Source organism: Haemaphysalis longicornis, unplaced genomic scaffold, assembly GCF_048455015.1.
Source record: "Haemaphysalis longicornis isolate Haplotype H1 unplaced genomic scaffold, Haemaphysalis longicornis Haplotype H1 scaffold_9, whole genome shotgun sequence".
NCBI classification, from domain to species: domain Eukaryota; kingdom Metazoa; phylum Arthropoda; class Arachnida; order Ixodida; family Ixodidae; genus Haemaphysalis; species Haemaphysalis longicornis.
Window position 1 is genome coordinate 168,667,187 of NW_027526460.1, and position 21,881 is coordinate 168,689,067.

General features: G+C 50.0%; 1 protein-coding gene across 2 annotated transcripts in view; it reads right to left on the bottom strand.

The window, feature by feature from the left end:
- Positions 1 to 21,881, bottom strand: part of LOC144151735 (uncharacterized) — a 56,091-nt gene that overhangs the window by 10,569 nt on the left and 23,641 nt on the right. Inside the window, exons 2-5 of one of the 2 annotated variants that reach the window (XM_077682856.1) lie at positions 8,475 to 8,555; positions 2,636 to 3,043; positions 2,238 to 2,573; positions 639 to 946 (exon numbers count right to left, since the gene is read on the bottom strand). In XM_077682856.1, coding sequence (XP_077538982.1) covers positions 639 to 946; positions 2,238 to 2,573; positions 2,636 to 3,043; positions 8,475 to 8,555 — 1,133 coding nt within the window. Of the gene's footprint in view, positions 1 to 638; positions 947 to 2,237; positions 2,574 to 2,635; positions 3,086 to 8,474; positions 8,556 to 21,881 lie in introns of both variants that reach the window. The other variant, XM_077682854.1, reaches the window with a different exon arrangement.

Genomic DNA, 21,881 nt, shown 5'->3' on the forward strand with positions numbered 1-21,881 from the left:
AAGTAAACCCTTCCTGTTTCTTCAACAGCGCTTGAGGTTGTCTTCGTCGAAGTTTTCCGTGCTGTGTTTTAAGCTTTGATATGTCGGAAATTCTGCAACATTTTATCTTGATCCCTTGTGACCTCACAATAATAGTGGCTGTTCAACGTTCCCTCCATTCACGGCATTTCGCAAGTCATTTCGTGCAGGACCTTGTTTCTGTACAGACAAAGGCCATTGCGCACTGGTGGCAGTCGACGTTATCGTCCCCAAGCCTCTATAGTACTCTATTTTTGGTCTGTGGAATAACATGCTTCTGCCTTATGAAAAGTACCGTATCTTATTTCAGAAAGCAAACTTCCACTCATCTATCGACTGAAACACTGCTGAATTTGAAGACAGCAAATGAAATACCGTCTGTGAGATAACATAGGGCTGCTTTGTGAGCCGTTGACGCGGGTCTAGACGCGTTATTTTCCAGATCTAGGCATCACTTGTTTGATTAATGGCGGCTTTATTTCTAATGCAGGATAAATTAGCCTCCAGCGTAGCTTACGCTATGATAAGGGGCTGCACTAGCGAACCCGGTGTCGCAAATGTGGTGCCCGGTTAGTGATTTTTTTGTTGTTGAAGCGAAAGCAACCAAGCCGTGCACGCACCTCGGAGCAACGTACGGTCCTCTGCGGACCGAATAGCTCGCGGGTCCCGTTGAGGTCTTCACGTACGACGGAGGCTCGGGCCTGGTCACCACACGCGCCGTCACCTTGGGGCCGCAGTAGCCCGAGCACGAGGAGGGTCTGTAGGCGGGCCGCGAGGGCACGTACACCTCCTGGACATGCGCAACTGGCGGACTGGGTGGCGTGTCGTAGTACGTCGGCCTGGAAGGCGGCAGGACCTCCTCCCGGGCAGGCTGGTACGAAAGGCGGCGGGTCGGGGGCGGCCGCCGAACGGGGGTCACCACGACCGGCTGCGCAAGGGCGGACATGGACGTCTCTCTCTGAACAGCCGCCGCGTACGTTTGATAAAGATATTCTAGCTACAGGAAACAATTTCTCACGCAGCTCACAGGCAGAGCCAAAATTTCAACATTTCAGTATATCAGTTGGAGAGCCTGTTGCGCAGTGTCTGGCTCGCGAATCGGGAGTTTCTGGTGACGCGCAACCCGGGCCGCCGCAGCACAGCGTGGACCCGGCGCCCACGGCCTCTCCGAATGAAGCAGTGAACACGTTTCAATCCAAACCAATCTTCCGTACATGTGTAGGGAGAGTATACAGGGACTGCCCATGGGGCTGCTGCAGAGGAGGCGTACAGCTTATGGAGATAAAAGGAAGAGGTTAGGGCATAAGAGATGATGCTGTGTACTTTAATACTGAAAAACTAAATGCTGCAAGCCAAGGCCTTTTTGGTCCTCGGTTCAATGCGGAGCATCGAACGGAAGCGTTTAGGTAATTCCTAGCGTTTTTTTGCTAACGGCCAGCAAGTAACTGAAACCAAAAATAGCCGATGGATTAAATAAGTATTTCAACCAGCTTTTAGCACAGCTACTGCCATTGTGCTCCTTAATTACAGAAAACTTGCATCACAATGAATAATCTCACAGCAAAAAAATTCTGTCCTCTCGGGGCTCATGATCGATCCCAGGATTGCAAGTGACCCCGACAACATTCTCGCAGCGAGTTATCGAATGGGTGCCAACTTGTGCATGGCTCACTGCCCCCCGGCCGAATGGTCACTCCTAGCTGTTATACCTGCTTTCAAGACGATTGGATTCCAATGCTGTTCATTATCACTCTTTTCACAATGGTGTGAAATTGTTGTACGTGCAAACATCTTACCATTTATAGGCATTAGTGTGCCTTTATTAGACGCGCAGTATGGATTTGGGTGCAGATTATTTCCTGTCTTGCAACTATTGCTGAATATCAACAAGGCCTTTAATAACTAGAGTCCCAGTGTGCGCCGTTTCTAAAAGCGATATTTTTCTTTCGCAGGAAAAGAACATGTCGCCGCTGCAAGCAAGTTTTGTCACGTGTTCGTACAGGAACCAACGTTGATATTCGAATGCGATTGAGACGGGCATTCCTAAAGCGGGCACTCCAATCGCGCTTGAGACTGCCCTGGGGCTAAGGACAGCCATTTGTTAAGAGGTGCTTGACTTGGGGAAAGGCGTCGCTCGCACACTTCAGAGCGTTTAGGGAGGCGTGAGCAGCGAAATTTCCGACTCGCGATAAGGCCTGCTGAAGGCAAGGGACACCCACCTCGGATGGCACGAAGTAAGTCTTGGCTGGCTGGGGCGGTGGGACGTAGTACGTTTTGGCTGGCTGGGGCGGTGGGACGTAGTACGTTTTGGCCGGTTGGGGTGGTGGGACGTAGTACGTTTTGGCCGGCTGGGGCGGTGGGACGTAGTACGTTTTGACTGGCTGGGGCGGTGGCACGTACTCTTGCACGTGAATGGGCCTCTTGACGACCACCTTGCGCACGTACGTTCGCACTGGCGGTGGCTCGACGTACGTGGGAGGCTCAGGTACCGGCACGTAGCTCGTCTTGCGCGCGGGTGGGTGCACGACCACCTGCTGCACGGGGGGCGGGTACACCTGCGGCAGCGCATCGAGCACAGTGGGGAACCCCGTTCCTCCTCCGACCCTGCGGCACTCACCTTGACCACGGGCGGCGGAACGATGACCTCCTCGTGCTGCACGGGGGGCGGCACGTAGGCCGGCTTGCGTGGCGGTATCACCACGGGCGGCGATGTCACCAGGATCTGCGCGGGGGGCCCCGCGGGAGGCGGGGGGCTCCCGCAGACTCCCTTGATGGGGCCCCGGGGCACGCCGGCCGTTCCGGGCGCCGTGGAGCGGACGCTGACGTCGGCCGGGTCCTGGTTATCCGTGCCGGGCTCGTTGGTGTCCACCCAGGCGCGGAAGCCGTGCTCGTCGGCCACGTAGCAGACGACACGCTGCGAGCCCTCGTCCGTGGCCAGCGTGTAGTGCCCCGAGACGCGGCCGTTTGCGTCGCGGGTCTCGTGCCGCGAGTGGCTGCCGTCGTGTCCGCCGGCGAAGTACGAGAACTGGTAGGGCATGGACGCCTGCTCGGTCAGGAACTGGCCCGGCTGCTCGCGACGACACGGTGAGCCAGAGAGAGAAAGGGAGGGAGAAAGACCACGCACCTGGTCGGGCCCCGACTCGACTATGGTTCACGTTATTTTGGGCAGGGGTCTGTTACATAGGTAGTGGGAAAGTTGGCTCTTTAATGCGGGCGGCTGTGGACGGGAATTAGTTGCAGGTTCATGGTAGCTTCTCTGCATTCCTTACAGCCGTTTGTTTCGACGAGCGGTATCGGCAATGAGAGCGTTCGTCTCCTTTTAAAGGGCCTCTTGCCCCACTTTGGGGGTGTTTCAGCCGATGGGCAGGTAAAGGAAAGTAGGCCTGAGAAAAACTGAGGAAGTAGTTTAGGTCGCAGTGCCATGATGACAGGAATAGCCAAAATAAGCAAGACGTGGAGACGAGCGCGCCTTAGCATTCGCTGCTGCGAAGCGAAGTCCTCCTGGTTGCCCTCCTCCTGGAAACAGAACTGCAGGCGGGCGCTTACTGCAGCAGTAGCCCACTCCTTATGAAAAAAGCGGCCGCGTGGATGGAACAACTTCCAGTGTATTTAACGAGGCTGTAAAAAACACGCTGTTCCTCACCTCCAGCAGTAGTGCATACAAGATAAATTTGCTGACACGGGCGTTTTCAGGTTTGTTCAGTTTCTTGGCTGGACGACACGTGAATTGCGTCCAACGCTTTCATCTGTGGGTTCTACGGTCACATTTCGTGGCGTTTTTTTTCTTGCATTGCAATCCCAAATGTCGATAATATAAATCGACTGGGTGGGATTCTTTGTGATCAGACGGGAGAATTCAGGTAAGCCTTGGTCAAAAGCAGTCAAGTTAGCCTTTTTTGTTGTTGGGAGCCCGTGCACAGCGATTCTGAGCCCTGATTAAGCACGTGGAGGGGTGTGTTCGGTTCATGTGCGGCAGTGAAGCGAGCTCATTCCAACTTTCGGCATGTCTCGACAAGTCGGGGTGGGGCTGTGAGTCATGGCTGTTGTCGGAGCTAAATCAGGTTCAAACTGCTTCCAGCGGCGGCACGTTTGCGCTTTCCTTTGCATGGTAATCCTCCTTCCCGCCCTCTCTCCGGTACAGTGGGCACCGCTCCTGTCCCAGGACCCATGTAAAGTATTTTGTGTGTTTGTACTTTTTGGTGCCGTGTGGAACACTTGTTGACCGCTGGTTTCGCAGTCAATGCGCCCCGGGCTCTTGTCCAGAGCGTCTTTCTTCCCGTTCTAGTTGTCATGTTGTAAAAACGCCAGCTGGTGCTTCCGTCATGATCGCCGTTGTCTGCTCGCCATGCATTAAACGAGCTAGGTTTTGCTCGCGGCTCTGCATCACAACGGAGGCAACTCCCCTGCGCTACCTGGGCATGACGGAGGTGATTCTTGGACGCCTGCTGCCAATGTAACCGCGCATACGCAACATGCACAAGGCCGTCCCTGTGGAATGACACACCCTAAGCAAACATTTGTGGCTACACGATAGAGAATAATCATTTGGTATCATTTTCGAGCCACTGGTGAACTTCTCGTAATCTTCGAAACCCGCCAATACTGAAGGCATTCCAGTCCACCTAAAAAGCCTGAAGTCGGAAATGGCGAGGTGTTTATGTCGTGGGTATTTATTCGAGACAACGTAAGGCTTGCACCTCTGAGATTAATCTTGCTCAAAACGGGAGAACCGTGGGATACGACATAACCGCTACCGAGCAGCGTTCATTGTGGTTTGAAACGTTTTTTTGTGTCTGCGTGCCCGGGGCGCATCGTTTTTTACTCCCACAAGGCTGGGTAACGCTGGAGTGCTTTCAAGTTTATGGCCTTCGAAAACACCGCGCTACTCTCCCAAAACTAAGAGTGCTGGAAAACTGAACGAAGGTGAACGGCCTGCACTACGGCAGGCCGTTCATTAAACACACAGTCAGAACGATTGGCGCGGCCGGCACTAGTGGTTCAAGGCTAGAAAAACAGCAGAGCTGGCGACCCGTCTCCCTTCGCCGGAGGCTCGACCGTTCAAAGCCAACGGGAAATAATGCTGCGCGCCCGGAATGCGATGACAGCAGCTCAATAAGACATAGCGCGGGGCACCCAGGTTCGATTGGAGGTTTTTGTTCGTCTCGGACAGCCGGGTTAAACAGCTCCGCTGTGAAAGTTCTGATCTAATCACCAAGTTAACATTTTGCAAAAAGCGGGCGCGTTGTGTTTCTCTTCGCCCCTGGCACTTATGTTGCTGCTGTGTAAAAGAAATGCGCCGATGCACTGCGCTTAACCAGAGCAGCTGGAACGTGCGGCTGGTGCTTTACGTGTGACTCATTTCGAAGTAACGTGCGGTCAATGTTATTCGTCCAGTACCGCCCCCGCCTCAGCCCGCTGCTGTGCGAGAGGGCTGCCCTCCCCCCTGATTCGTTCGCGCATGCGCGTGGCGTTGCGCTGGAGGTGTTTTTTGCATTCACGGGGCCGGCGGATTCTCCTTTCGCCTAGTCATATAAAGCTTCGCTTTAAAATCTACTTTTACGCTTGGGCGCGTGAGCGGCGATTGCAGACGCAATCTCCAGGTTACACCTCGCTACCTCACCCTACATAGCTGATTCTTCGCCTCGAATATGTGTCGCAACCACGAAGATAGGCAGCATTGTGGAAAACGTCCAGGGAGGCAAGGGAGGAGGCCGTCGTCTAGGAAAAGCCAATATATTTACACTATTTACAGAGAACCGTCTATAAAGCGCCCATCCTGTAGCCGCGCCTGGTCGTCTTCGTCTTCATCTCTGGGTCTGTAGCGCACGCTGCTTGCGTCGTCCTCATGGTCATGGAAAGTTCCAACAAGCATACATCTTGCGACATGTCGAACCGAAGGCAAAGGATTCGCTTGTGTGTCTTAATGGACCATTCGCTGTAGCCTGCAGGGGGACTGTGGTGAATGGGGAGTGTGTCTGGTGCTCTCTCTCTTTCTCTCTCTCTCTCTCTCTCTCTCTTTCTCTCTCTCTCTCTCTCTCTCTCTCTCTCTCTCTCTCTCTCTCTCTCCCCCCCCCCCCCCCCCCAGCGCTAATTGCAACACCGCCGACTAGGCAGCCGCGAAGCAGCGGTAAGGAAGGGCCATAGAGCGTGGAATGCGTACGCGCGTACAACGCGAATCCGGGGCCAGGGAAATCGGCTGACCCAATCGCCGCATGCAGAGCTGTATGCGGCTCGTCCCGCGGTGGAAATTGTACTTTCATGTTTAACTCCGCAGTAAATTTTGTTCTGTCATTACTTTGCGACGACCCGCCGCGGTGGCTCAGTGGCTAAGGCGTTGCGCTGCTGAGCACGAGGTCGCGGGTTCGATTCCCGGCCGCGGCGGCCGCTTTTCTGATGGAGGCGAAAAGCGACAACGTCCGTGTGTACGAGATTTCGGCGCACATTAAAGATCCCCAGGTGGTCAAAATTAATCCGGAGCCCTCCACTACGGCGCGCCTCATCGCCTGTGTAGCGTCGGTGCGTTAAACCCCACAATAAAGCATTATTTTGCTACACTTCACAAGACCCTGACTTAGAAAGGCTCTCGGTTTATGAGCATGGCATACACGGCAGGACTACGTACGACCGACAACATTTTAGTCGTTTTTCGGCGAATATTGGGCGCGGGCCAGAGGCCAGTGTCTATGGAGGGTCGTTATTTCAGAGGCCTGAGAAACAACCCCAAAGCATCACCCTTCCTTCCGGAGGCATTTGGCTCGGGCCCTACTGCGGCACTTCGTCGGCAATTAGTTGGCAAGCAAAACCCATCGTGACCTATCACTATATGGAACGAATTGTATTGAAATCAGTGGCTCGTGAAAAGGGAAATTTCAAACCTAGCGATTAGAGGTTGTCAACGTTGTACTCTGTTTTTGAAGAACAGAAGATGAAGCGAGAATATAGCCCTGACGAAAAGGAAAGGCCGATAAAGAAAAGGTGCACGCCATACCGTATCTACACAAAGTGTCCCATCATGTAAAGAAAATGGCGCAAAGGTATGGTGTAAATATCGTTTTCAGTACCTATTTCTTTTTATTCAGTAAGAATAAAAAAACAAAAAACCAGAACCCTGTGCAAAAAACCACGCTGTCCGCTGCCGAGACTGCAGCATGGGTGTAGTTTACGAAATTCCCCTCAGCTGCAAAAAAAGGGTACATAGGGCAAACTGGAAGGTGTTTCAATGAGAAGGCGAGGAAGCGCAACTGGGGAGTTGCAAATAATGCTGGTGGCCACCTTTCTGAGAACTGCAAAAGGTGCAAGTGTAGCCCCCTGCTAGACAGCACAAAGTTTTTGCGGAGAGAAAGAGGAAAGCTTGAGCGCGAACTTCTTGACGCTCATTTTATCACACAGGCAGGGGATAACTGTGTTAGTACTCCATTCGTATCGCTGTCAGATAAAGAAGTAGCCTTTTTAGAAACGTGAGGCACTTTGACGTCCCAATACATTTAGTATTTTAGTTTATTTTTTCAATAAAATTGAGTTGGAAGTTCGGCACTATGTTGTGTGTTACGTGTTTCTTCTTCGTCCCTGTTTTAACCCCGAGTAATTTTTTTAGCATAATGTACCAAGTCGCCCACATCAAGCTTTTGTTAATTTGAAGAACAACATGTATTATTCTACGTGTGTAAAAGATTGGAGGCCCAAAAAAAAAATTTCAACGGCACAATTATTGAACAACCCGCACTAGCCACCGAAGCTCTTAAACCTTCCATTTGTATACAACTGAAAAATAACTCATGACATATCTTGCAGTGCGGTGTTTCTGCATCAGTGTTGTGTAAAATGTGACCTATTTTCTGATTGTTGTCAACTAAGCACAATCAGTGAATCAATGACGTTTCAAAGGGTTGTCTTTACGACAGTCACTCACTTTGTGAGCTGTTTTGTTATGGGTTTGGCCCGAACACGTAGTTAAACTGTTAACATTTTTTACCAGTTCTGAGTTTCACGAAGTGAGAGTTCGGCCGGATTTCTGCGAACTTTCTTGAGCCTTGACACACGCACATGCGCACGCACGCAGTGCTGCGTGTGTCTGTATAGCCAGCCTGTCCCATCCTGAGCGCTGTTTTGTTTCCTCAATGTCAACCAACGAGCCTGAGACCTTTTCTATTCCGTGGTTTGGGCTTATGACGGCTCAGGAATATAGGCAGAATCCACTACCACGGTGTCTTCTGCTCGCAGCAAGAATGCCAATTATGCCACGTGGAGAGAGGGCAAAACTAGCGCCCACCGGGTTATCTCGTCCGTGTTTGTGCCTCTGCCAAAGTATGCCGCACCACGAACGAGCCTCCAACCTTTCGCTTTGGTCCTGTCATCCCGTTCTTCCCATGAACGCGCGATGTTTCGCACTTGCCGCCGCAGAGAAGGTGCGCATGCGTTCCAGAAAGCGTAATTGAGGCAAGGAGGACGTCACTCACCGTGCCATGGTCCTGCAGCGCCAGCGCCGGCTGCAGCCCGCTTTGCAGCAGCAGCAGCAGGACAGCGGCCACGAGGTTCAGCTGCAAGGCACAGACAGACCGTTTCAGCGCGAAACAAACGCCCCCACCAGAGTCTCAGTCGGCACACCAGACTAAGCAGAGCTCGCGAGACATGATTGCTCCATCGTCCTAGTGACGGCGGGGTTTATGCTATGATTGTACCTTTTTTTTATTCTCACTTTCAACATTTGATACAAAAAAAACTTTGAAAAACATTTTTGGTCCCATAGCCTGGCTGGCTAGTGTCAGGACCAATTGTTAGACATACGGCATAACTCAGCAAACGGAACAGGTACAAATACATGTACTGGATTACACAATGCATTTTTGGGGACAAAGAAAAGCGCAGATTATTAATCAAACTACAGCACTATCCTGTAACATAAAACGCTTCATGGCCGCTGAAAAGTTGTGTGCGGCTTTCACATCGGCCGGTATATCATTCCAAATAAGGGAATCATAAAATTTTATTAGCTGCCGACCGTATACATTTTTAACAAACAGTAAGTTAAAGCAATTGTTCCTCGGAGCTCTTGTACTGACCGCCGGTAACTTGAAAATGCTTAGTGGTAGTGGGTCGTCACGTTTTACTATTCCCTTTGCTATGTCCGCAACGCTTATTACGTGAACAGAGTGCAGCGGAACTACGCGCATGTGTTGGAACAGCTGTTTACTGGTATCAGCTTCTATTTGAAAATGTCATAATTCTTATAGCCCTCTTTTGTAAGCGGCTGAGAGGTTTGGAATATTTTTGGTATCTGCTGCCCCACCATTCTATACAGCAGCTTATATGGCTATGCACAAATGCGAAATATAGGGTACGCAAGGTGGCTACGTTGAAACATTCACGGGCTTTTAGTAACGTGTTACGCCACCTTCGAGCATGTCCTATCTATATGAGGTTTCCAGTTCATATCTGAGTCTAACATGACACTTAAATATTTAGACATGGCTACTCTCTGCAACAGCGTTGACTCTAGCTGTAAATTAAAGATACGAAACTCGGGCTGTATCTTCCTGGAGTGGAATACCATATATTTAGTTTTGTCTTTGTTAATATTTAGGCGGCTTCGTTTAAACCATGAATTAACTCTCTGATGCTCTACATTGATTTCCGGTTCGATCTGATTTAGGCTGTCTTCAACAATAATTCGTGCCGTGTCGTCCACAAACATTAGGGCTTCCGAGTGCAGCAACACAGAGGGAAAGTGGATTCGTATACAGTACAGCACAGTACAGTAAAACAACAGGACAGTACAGTACAGCAGCACAGAGCATTCGGAACACGTGCTCTTATTAGCGGCGCTCTTTTAGCACTCACCGGAAACACGCGCGTGTTTCAGAGTTCCATGAGTTAGGCGGCATCCGTAATCAGAGCGGAACGATCGATCAGAACAATAACAACCGGAGAGGAATCTGGCGCAGCAGCCGAGGGCTTCTCAGTCAGTCAACAAGTGAATTCACCTTACTCTCTATTTCTAACGCTGTCACAAAGGACGGCTGGATGCAGTGAACATAATTTATATACGTTGCGCATACTGAATGCAGATGTTTACCAACAGTTTACAAGTAGTCATTCATGCCACGCGTACTTATTACGAACGCGTTTCAGAACAGCTCTCACGAAACCAGCAAGTGAGGGGCATTGACTTTCTCATTCATTCAATCATTGCTCTCATATTCGTTTTGCTTTGCCGTTTGACCAGTTTCTACTCAGCATGTTGTGAAGTGTACAGCGGAGCACTTGGCCCCTGTAATTAATGCGGCAGAGGGGCGTGCCACTATATGAAAGCGTAACGACTTGCTTTTTACGTTTCGCGAGCCCACAAGAGGAAACGGGTGCCCTTCTGCACCTAATTTTACAACAACGAGTATGTAACACCTTTCATTGCTTCCTGGTCTGAAAAGCTTGCGGGAAAGGAATGTTTCTTTCTTCCGCTCTCACAAAAAGTTTCACCTTTGAAAGAGAAAGATTCTTGTACAGTGGCTTGTGGCTGTTGCCACATCTCTATAGATATGCAGCTGTGTCCTGCAGCATGGCCGAGATGCCTTCTCTGCTATAGAACCGGATAAGTAGGCCTTTGCGGCCGCAAAGGCACGTCCTTGGCAGCGTTTCATCAAGACGCTGCAAGTGATCGCACATTCACGACAGGCGCTTTACTAGCTGTGCTGAAGAAGGCGCTTCCTGTGCACGCACCTGTCAGCAAGCGACCCGAAAGTTGGTGATTCCAGGCGTCATTTCCTTAACTGCAGAGCAGTTTAGGGGCACGCCTTGTCGTCGTAGGTCGTTCGCTGTCACAACGTCTCGTCACTGCCAGATTCAGGCGACGCAGGGAGACAACGGACCCAAGTAGAGCCCCACGTTGTTACGGCGTAACGGACCCAAGCAGAGGCTTCGAAAAACAAGCGGTTTGTATAGGTATAGCCGTTCGAAACTCCTGAACCGCTGGCGCTTGTCATACATCTCCCCGTTTTTTAGCACAAAGAAGAGTGCAGGTACATTTCAGGCAACATCTGTGTCTATGACAGGCAGCCCCGCGTCCATTTAGTTAGAAACGCCCATTGGCTGAGCACGAGGTCGCGGGTTCGATTCTCGGCCGCAGCGGCCGCTTATCTGATGGAGGCGAAAAGCATAAACGCCCGTGTGTACGAGATTTCGGCGCACGTTAAAGATCCCCAGGTGGTGAAAATTAATCCGGAGCCCTCCACTACGGCGCGCCTCATCGCCTGCGTTGCTTGGGCGCGTTAAATCCCACAATCAATGAGGAACGCCCGTTGGGTTGGTTTCTACGATAGTAGGTGAAAAAAACTGGCCGCAAAAACGACACGTCGAAGTCTGCGCAGTAGGGCTCCGGCACGGGCGAGATGAAAGCAAACACAAAAAGAACAGAACTCCTGCTCATGCTGTTCCAGGCAGAGGGCGCACTATCACTGCGAAAACGGGAATCTGGCGCTGCGATCGTACGCCGCATTGGGCGTGATGGGTAGTTCTGGATTCGCACTGGCACTCGATAGCTTGCGGGAGTTATTATAGATTGAATTGCGCAGCCAGTTTAGTTTTCGTTTCGGAGTTGCATAAACTCATTTGCCTACGTTGGAAGAAGCGTTCAAAAATACGTTCTCTTTGAACTGAATGCCGCGCGCACACTGACGCCGCCCTGAGTGGAAATGTTTTCTAAGTATCGTTGCGAATCGGGTGGGTTATCAATTCACTGCCGGCACAGCGAACACGAAAACGCAAATGACGGAGCTGCGTGCGGCGAAGTTGTCTGCGAATTAGGAGTTGCGGCGCTGCTCATTCGGCAGAGCTATCTATTTTCGAAGTTGCAAGCGGACCCAAGTAGAGGCCCACGGCGTTACGGCGTAACGGACCAAATAGAGGCTTCAAAAACAAGCTGTTTGTATAGTCATAACCATTCGAAACTCCTGAACTGCTGGCGCATGTCATACATCTCCCCGTTGTTTAGCGCAAAGAAAACTTCAGGTACATTTCAGGCAAAATCTCTGTATATAACCGGCAGCCCCCGCGTCCATTTAGTTAAGAACAACCGTTGGGTTGGTTTTTACGATAGTAAGTGAAAAAAGTGGCCGCCCAAAACGACGCGTTCCAAACTGCGCAGTTCGGCGCCGGGGCGTGCGGGATCCCGCTCGCGCTGTTCCAGGCAGGGGTCGCGCGTGCACTGCGAAGGAGTGAAATTTAAATTGCATTGGACGAACCTTTGTTCAATTCATCGAGAGAAGTTAGACCGGGAGACGAAGACCGTGATCGGTGGCAGCAGTGAGCTGATAACGGCGGTTCAGCCCATTATGGGGAATCAATGCTCTGCATTTTTGTTTCCTGTACGTCTTTCTTTCCCCGTGAACACCCCCCCCCCCCTTCCGGGAAATCTTGGTGGCCCCTTTCCCTCCTGGCATGCCTAACCTCCTAACCGGCGCAAAGCTCCTACTTGTCAATACAAGCATGCATCAACCATACCCACAGTAAGACAGCTACGCCGCAGTGCCAGCCGCAGGATGGCACGAAGGCGACAGCTGTCTTTCAGCCTGCAATCGCAGCCAGTAAAAAGTTTCTTAGTCAATTTTAATTGATTAGGCCACCGACGTCAATAATTACCACCTCATTCTGTGTCCCCCTTGGTGCATAACATCACTGCAGAGGTGACCTTCACGTAGGTATAAGAGCCTAATGAAAAAAAAAACCGGTAGACTTAACTTCGATATTCTTAACTTAAATTCTCTTATTAATTTATGTAAATGGTATAACTTCAGTTGTTTCCTCTGATGTTCATATACGATTATTTGCAGATGATTGCATCATTTTCAGAATGTCCTGAGGATCAAATAACCTTAATGACAGCCTGACACGCGTTGGCCACTGGTCCATGAAGTTAAACTCGGTTCTACTGCGAATCACAAGCAAAAAAGAGCCGTTTACATTTTCTTATTGTATTGATGGGGTGACTATTCAAGAAAACCCTGAACACAAGTATCTGGGGGTGACATTATCATGGTCTAAGCACACTGAAAATATCTGCGCAGCTGCCATGCGGAACCTTGGCTTCATAAGGCAAAAACTTAACGCTGCCCCTACAGAAGCAAAACTGTTGGCTCAGTGTTACTAAGCTTGAATATGCCAACGTTGTTTGGGACCCCTTTTCTAAGAAAGACAAGCAAAAGCTACAAATGGTGCATCGCCGAGCAGTGCGTTTTATTTTCACCAAGTACAGCTTCATGGTGCAACATCGAATGGTGCAACATCGAATTTCAACTTTAGAGCAGCGGTGTAAACTAGCTCACTTATAATTTTTATTTTGCATTTTTCATGGGCACCTGCAGCTCAACGCAAACGCTTACGTGAAGCCGTTCTTGTCTCGAGCGTCGAGACATCGCCACTCACACAATTTTCTTCCTCACAAAGCTCGCACATATCAATTCAAATACTCTTTCTTCCGGCGGACAATTGCGGAGTGGAATACAATACCGCGTTAGGTTTTCTCTGCGCGAACTGCAGCCTATTTTTCAGCGAAGGCGTTTGCTGCCCTATAATAGTAAGCATGTTTGTGTCAGAGGTTTGCCCACTGATTGCTTGTGCTTTTCTATTTTCCGTGTAGCTCTTGATTGGCTGAGGATGTTTTATTTGTGTGTTTCTTTGTTTGTTTGGCACTTCGCGTATTTGCTTGATCCTTGTTGTTTCTCTTGAAGTGGAAACATTCAGGGCGGTCTGTTGTTGTACGAGCGACATGCGCCCTTCCCTCCTGCCCTCCTGCTTGGTCCTGAGAGGACTGCGGTGTGTACCAATTAATGAATAACACATGCCCACACAGCGCCCATGACGGAAACAGCTGCGCGCAACGTGACGCCACCGCCACGAAAGCCAAACTTTGCCGGTGAGGGGAACTTATCACGCATCGCCTCGGCGGCCGTGGGATCACGCAGCCCGTTCGCGAAAAGAAAAACAGTGCGTGAGCTGATTGGTTCTCTAACGGAGTGCCAACATGAAAGAAATCGATTCAAGTGTTCCACCTCCGCCAATGTGGTTCGCCGAAATATCGCCTTCCCACTGTTTCATTTCGTTGCACCTTCCCTTTAGCAGCCGCTGTCGTTATTTCTAGTACGTCCCGTTGAGAATATCAATCGCCGCTGAGCTGTTCGCGAAGTGGGACTGAGATGGCAGTTGTTGGGACGCCTTGCCACGCTGGGCCCGCCCCCGTATTTCGGAGGCTATTTAAAGCCCGGGAGTCCCCCGCCCTCTCCGCGCGCCACCGTGCGTGGTTCGTACGGCCAGCTTTTCAAGGCCGGCGCCACAGGGCGATCGGCGTGCCGATTAACACCGCCCTACGGGTGGGTTCTTCCGAGCTGCTGCCACGCGCACAGCCCGGCACGGGGAACGTGTAGGCTTGCGTACCATTCATCTGGACCGGATGCGGTGACGTCACCTTCGAGGCGCTGCACCCGCTTTCACTTCGCGAAATAAGACGACAGCGTTGACGACGTCACGCCAAGGCCGCTGCGACGTGGGGGCTGCCGCGACTCCCACGTCGAGTCGGGGGCGGGCCACCAGGGGCTGCTTTGCACGTTACGTCCGCAGGGCTCGTTCTGACGGCTGCCGCTTATTCCGCGTGACTGATTGCGGTACGTTAACTGTGCTGGCTTCCGAAGGTACACACGGTGAACGCCCAGACAAAAAGACGTTTTGCAGGCAAACCAACCGGCATCACCAAACCGGTGTTGCGGCGCTTCCCAAGATTTTTGAACGGAGAAACAGTGAATAAAGATCGGGCTTCAGTGTCGCCTTTTTTTGTTGCGTTTTTTGTTGACATGCCTCTGTGAAGCGTTCACATGAAAAGGAAAAGGGGGCAGCACAGTTTGGTGAACACAATGCGACCATCACAGATGTCCTTGTATTGAAGCGAAAACGTTCTTAGCGGGACCGGTGGCGTCCTTTTTAAAAACTGACGCGTTTGCCCGTAGACCGGTTGGTCGACCGAAAAGCTACCATACGATCTCTGGACACACGGCACGTGCGGAAAAGCGGGCGCCCATTGCGCCAGAACGGCTACTTAATGAAAAGCACGAGTTCTAGGAGCGCACAAGTTCAGACGGGGGACGAAGGGGGCAAGGACAAGCGCTTGTCCTTGTCCCGGTCGTCCCCCGTCTGAGTTCTTGCGCTTTAAATTCGTGCAATGCATTGCCAAGTAGCTCGAACTCAGCCGTTGTTAGGTTCCAAATCAGACAACACACGCGTCGATCATGAAGAAGCAGTATACCTTTTTGTCGGTAGACATTGAGATAGTTCGTAGATGCGTTTACATAGTGCGCGAAAAATGGCCGCGTGGGTTCGTTCTTCGTTTGATTGATTCCGAAGCTACGCCTGCACGCAGCTACGAGGGCTCCGGATTCCTTTCGACCCCCCGGGGATCTTTAACGTGCGTGGAAATCTCGTCACGCGGGAGTTCCGACTTCTTTCGCTTCCGTCTGCAAAGCAGCCACCGCGCCCAGGATTGAACCCGCGCCCTCGGGCTCAGCAGACGTTTCGTTCTCCCTTTAAGAGTGGTGTCTTTGAGGGTTGGACGATCGATCGGACGCGCTTTGAGCGAAGGTTGGACGCACTTTCGAGTGAGCAAGCTGTCGCGCTTCTATCAATTTTTCTTAGGAAGAGATGGTGAAGTTTTTGTACGAGTTAGAAAAAATGACGGCAGGGCGGTGATATATAGAAGGGTCAGGGAGCGGCGATTGCGTCAGTATTTAAAATATGGTCAGACTACTAACTGCATGTGTCGTTAAAATGAACCATATGTGGTCCTAAAAACGTACACTATTGTGCTGTTAAGACCCTTAAACGCCACCCTCTAAATTCGTAATAGGCACCCACGGTAACTTGCGTGAACCAAGAAAATTCCGGCCGTTGTTACACGATTTTTGGAAGTTCTGTTAATAATTTCCGAATAACAAGCTTGTGTTTGAGCGACGTTCAATCGTCTATGCATCCTAATTAAAGAACTGTTACGAAACAGGACACCCGCTTCTTTGGCGCATAGCCCGATTTCCTAACATCAGGTCGCCTGGTGATAATTGCACCACTAATTCGCCTCTAATTCGTCGTCTATCCAATACATAAAGCCTGCTTTATACCCTAATAAAAACAGATGTGCTGCACGATAGGACAGGTTTAATATCATCTGAGAGCACCTGTTCTCTTCCCGCAGAACAAAAAGAAATTTGGCGACTGTCGTTCGTAATGATAATGCGTATGATCATTGCCCACGGATTTGGCGAGATGGTTGCCGTTTTTTCTTAATTGAGATTAAGCGCTAGTCTATGTGTATTAGCGTAAAAAATATTTGGTGAGCTCTTTGGTGCAACATATCATATCACAATGGCGCAAAGAACACGGATCTCGAAAAGGAAGGCACCACATATGAACGGTATACTTCTCTTTTGGTGTTCCTTGCTCTTGGGCGCTGTTGTTAGACCACAATTATACCCAAGCGGACAAACATGCTGAAATATGATTTTTTCGACAGACTTCTCGCACGAAGTTCGGGTCGTTCTTTTGGGCGGGCAAGACCGACACAATAGAGACCGAAACAGAAACACGGCCTGATTTTAAGGCCCGAGCCCGGCCCAAGCCCGCTCGATGGGACTGGGTCGTGTTGTCTTCTGTCGCGAGTTGCAAGAGCCTCGCTTTTCTTTGCTTTTCTACCAAATTGGCTTTACTTGAAATTCACATTGGAGCATACCTCCCAGTTCATTTATTTCTCTAATTGGCTTTAACCTGTGATAGCTTTGCTGGTGCAGGTTTTTGTTCCCATTTTCATTTATTTTGCTTTCATTACACAAGGGAACAGGAATTTATTTCCGAGCCCGTCCCGGGTCCCGTCATTTATTTTTGAGCCTATGGAGGGCCCGCGAGTGTGTGACCAGGCCTGGTATTAGACGCTGAAAACAAATTGTTTATTATATTTGGCTCAGTGTCTTCAGCGGGCAGTCAGACGGAGCAACTAGTCTGTACAAGAACGTCATGAACTGAAACGCAAAAAAAATAAGGGCTTCACGTAGTTTAGCTTACACCTTCTGCAGTTCACGCCACATCGGCGTAATATCCTACACGAGAGACACCACCACCTTTCAGGACCAGACTCTTGACAACTTCGCGTGGTTGTCTCGGACACAAGTTGGTATTGCTGAAATTTCTTGCTCCGCATTTGAATACACGAGTATGTACTACGTGCGTTGAAATACTTTATATGCAGTGGTTGTTAAGCGCTGGTGTTTCTCTAGCACGTGAGTAGGATTCCCGGCCACGGCAGCCGAAAACACGTGTACATAAACATGGGTGCACAGCTGCAGGTTGTCTGAATTAATTCCTTCTCCGCTAGGACATCCCTTGTAATCCTATCTTGGTATGTTACACAGCAAAATATAAAATATTGATGGGGTACATGAAATGTCTATAAAATTGCAGTATTTTGACTATCAGACCTAGGAAAACACGTTTTTAAAACAATGCGTAAGACTATCAAGAAGTGCGTAAAATTAAACTCATAATAAATAACCTCTCATTTCCCTTTCTAATTCGCTATATGCATAGCGAGGGTCTCTGTTCTGGCAGTCTTGGTGCCATAGGTAGCTTAAGAGGGTTGAGCGCTGGTCGACCGCTCTCGACATGTCGTAGACGCTCGAGTCACGGCCCGGGGGTTAAAAAAAGGTCCCCTGCAGTTCAAGCAGTCGGAGTGGCGCTGGGTACCACCCAAAGCACAGGAAGAAGTTGCTTTAAGATAAATACCTAAGAAAGTGGAGGGGAAAGTACCTCCCCCGGTAGCGTAGTGGTCATCGCACCAGACGCGTAAACATATATCCGACCCACCACATTTTCCCCTTTGGTTTCCTTGGCTATCTTGACTGTCCACCCTTATTTCTGTCTTCATTAACGAGCCCCTCATTTCAGATTATAAATCGCTATATATATATATATATATATATATATATATATATATATATATATATATATATATATATATATATATATATATATATATATATATATATATATATATTATAACGAAGAGTATGAGCGGACGCCTCAGAGCAAGTAGAACTAACGCAGCGCTATCCGCCTATGCGGGTATGCGGTGCATCGGTGTAAGAAGACGTAGAAGCAGAAGAACGCTCGGCGTCTGGTCTCGCGGAACCCTGCTCTCGGCTCTTGCGTGTGCACGTCTCGACCGTGAATAAACCCCTCTCTAAGCGACTACCCAGGCGTCGGCTATCTCCTTTAGAAGTGGTGGAGGTGCGGGGTAGTCGCTTAGAGAGGGGTTTATTCACGGTCGAGACGTGCACACGCAAGAGCCGAGAGCAGGGTTCCGCGAGACCAGACGCCGAGCGTTCTTCTGCTTCTACGTCTTCTTACACCGATGCACCGCATACCCGCATAGGCGGATAGCGCTGCGTTAGTTCTGCTTGCTCTGAGGCGTCCGCTCATACTCTTCGTTACAATATATATATATATATATATATATATATATATATATATATATATATATATATATATATATATATATATATATATATATATATATAGTTTTTTTTTCGGCCTTTCACCACCCATGAACTTGCCGTATTTCCTGTCATCCCCACCACTCGCATTCATGCAGTATGTTGCTCCTCACCACCGTCTTTCTTTTGTTTTTTTCTTGTTTTTTTGTTTGTTTTGGGGGGTCTTTTTCGCTTGCCTTTGCAGAATAAGCTCTGAATGGTGTGTGTGGTCGTTTGTGTGTTTGTTTCTCATGTGGCTTGTGTTTCGGGGCGCCGCCCCCACCCTGAGTCCGTACGATGTTTTCCCAAAGCTTTCGTTCTTAAGGGAGACATGTCTCAGGTCGAAACGGTGGAAATAAAGTCTCCGAAGAGCGTACTTTTACTTTGTGCGTATTCCTGCAGCAACTAAGAACTCTATTTCACTATATATATATATATATATATATATATATATATATATATATATATATATATATATATATATATATATATATATATTTTCTTTTTTTTTTTCAAGTAGACAAGGACGAATAGGCCTACCGCAACTGATTTATTTGGGGCGCACTTGGGTCCGCAGACAACAGAACAAACACTAACGTTGCTCGCTGCTCGGCTTCTCACACACAACCCACCTCCGTCCCGCACGTGGCGGCCCAGTCCACTTGGATATCATGCGAGGGGTGGCCGGGTGTAGAACCGACGGTTCGCGCGTTGCGGCAACACCGGCGTGCGCCTGGTGAACCAGCTAAGCTCTGAGGCGATTGGCGAGCATGCGGCATTGTTCCCCTCTTAAAGAAAGCATCAGCCCGATGCTCAACTAATAGGCACTAAATAAATGGTAAGTGAAGGAGGAAAAAAAAATGTCCCGACAGTTCCTTGAGTTCGATAGGTGGTATATGACACTGCACAAATCATAGTTTCAGGCAGACACGATGGTAGTTGCCACTACTGTGTAAATTGCAAGGTACGATATACTACACGCGCAAAAGCACATCACACCGCAGGTTGTGACGTTACCGGCCAAAGTGCGGCTTTAGGCGGACTACTTGCACTGTTTCGGCACGCGGTTGACGGCGTTGTCCCACGGTTCCATACAGGAGAACTTCGTAGGTGATATCGGAGAGGCGTTGCACTATCTTGTAAGGTCCGAAGTACCTATGTAATAGTTTTTCTGACAATCCTGGCCGGCGGATCGGTGTCAACACCCACACTTTGTCGCCTGGGCGGTAGTTCACTTGCCTATGGCGAATGATGTAGCGCGCGGCGTCCGGTATCTGTTGTTGCTGGATGTGAATCCGGGCGAGCTGGCGGTTTTTTTTTTCGGCGCGCTCGGGGAACAGCTCCGCGTCTGGCGTTGCCAGATGCTCTTCTTCGAAAGGCAGCATTGCATCAAGCATAGTCTGCACTTCCCGTCCATACGCCAAACGAAATGGTGTGAAGCGTGTTGTTTCCTGCATCGCCGTGTTGTAGGCAAACGTCACGTATGGCAGTATTTCGTCCCACGTTTTTGGTTATACATCTACGTACACGGATTACATGTGGGTCAATGTTTTGTTGAGTCTTACCGTCGACCCATGGTTTAGCTGTCGGTTTTCTGTGCCTGCTACGGCTGAGTTCTAACGTTTATTGCATCAGACGGGCAGTGAATGGCTTTCCCCTGTCTCTAACGATGCTCGACGGAGCTCCGTGTCGTAAGACGTTTTCGATGAAGAATTTGGCCACTTCAGCTGCTGTTCCTCGCGATAGAGGTTTTGTCTCGGCGTAACGAGTCAAGTAGTCTGTGACGACTACGATCCATTTGATTCCAGAAGCCGATAATGGGAAGGGTCCCAGCAGGTCCAAGTCTATCTGCTCGAAATGCTTGGCGGGTGGTTGCATAGGCTGAAGAAAGCCCGCTGGCGGCGTTTTCCGGCGCTGACAGTGACGACACGTTTGGACGTAGCGTTTGACGCTCGCGGTGAGCCTTGGCCACTAGTATTTCTGACGCACTCTGGCCAAAGTCCGCGTGAAACCTAGGTGCCCCGCTGTCAGCTTGTCGGGACACGCAAACAGGATGTCGTCGCGGAGGTGTTGTGGTATGACAAGAAGATAAGCTCTGTCGCTGGACTCGCCGTTTTTCTTATATAGGACTCCATTTTGTAAAACGAAAGAAGACAGTGCTCTAGAAAGGTACCGTGGTATGGTAGCGCTTCTACCCTCAAGGTGGTCGATGAGCGGTAGGAGATCCGAGTCAGCGCGTTGTTTGGCCGAAAGTTCGGACGCGGTTATTGCACACAGAGAAGTTGTTTCATCCTCGGTGTTTTCGCATGGCGATTCGACTGGAGCACGAGATAGACTGTCGGCCTCATTGTGCTTGCGGCCTGATTTATAAGCTAGGGTAACGTTGAATTCTTGCAGTCGCAAGCTCCAACGTGCGAGGCGCCCCGACGGGTCTTTCAGGTTGGCTAACAAACAGAGGAAATGATGGTCGGTTATTACTTTAAAAGGGCGGCCGTAAAGGTACGGGCGGAATTTCGTTATTGCCCAGATCACAGCAAGGCATTCCCTTGCAGTGGTGTAGTAGTTCCATTCTGCTCGCGAAAGCGCACGACTTGCGTAAGCAATGACCTTCTCGGCTTCTTCTTGCCACTGAACTAGCCCCGCGCCCAGTCTCATGCTGCTGGCGTCCGTGCAGAGGTAGGTTTCAGCCTCCTCGTTGAAATGAGCGAGCCCGGGAGGCTACTGTAGGCGATGACGAAGTCCTCTGAAGGCTTCCTCTTGTTCTTCGGTCCACAAAAATGGAACATCCTCTCTGGTTAGGAGCGTGAGGGGTTCAGAGATCCTTGAAAAGTGGCTGACGAAGCGGCGGTAACAGGCGCAGAGACCCAGAAAGCTTCGCACGTCTTTCTTATCTCGTGGGGCCGGATAGGAAGCCACGGCAGCTGTTTTTTTCTGGGTCCGGTCGCAATCCATCTGTGCAACCACATCCCCTAGGAACTTCCATTCGGTGAACCCGAAGTGGCATTTTTCCGGCTTCAATGAGAGGCTAGCTGACTGAACCGCTTCCAATACCTTTTTCAGTCGCTCTAGGTGTCGTTCAAAAGTTTCGGAAAAAACGACGACGTCGTCTAAGTAGACGAGGCACGTCTGCCATTTCAGACCGGTCAGGACGGTATCCATCATCCTCTGGATAGTGGCTGGAGCCGAGCATAGACCGAAAGGGAGTACTTTGCATTCATACAGCCCATGGGGGGTGACAAGGCAGTCTTCTCCCGATCGATTTCATCTACTTCGATCTGCCAGTAGCCACTCCTGAGGTCGATCGAAGAAAAA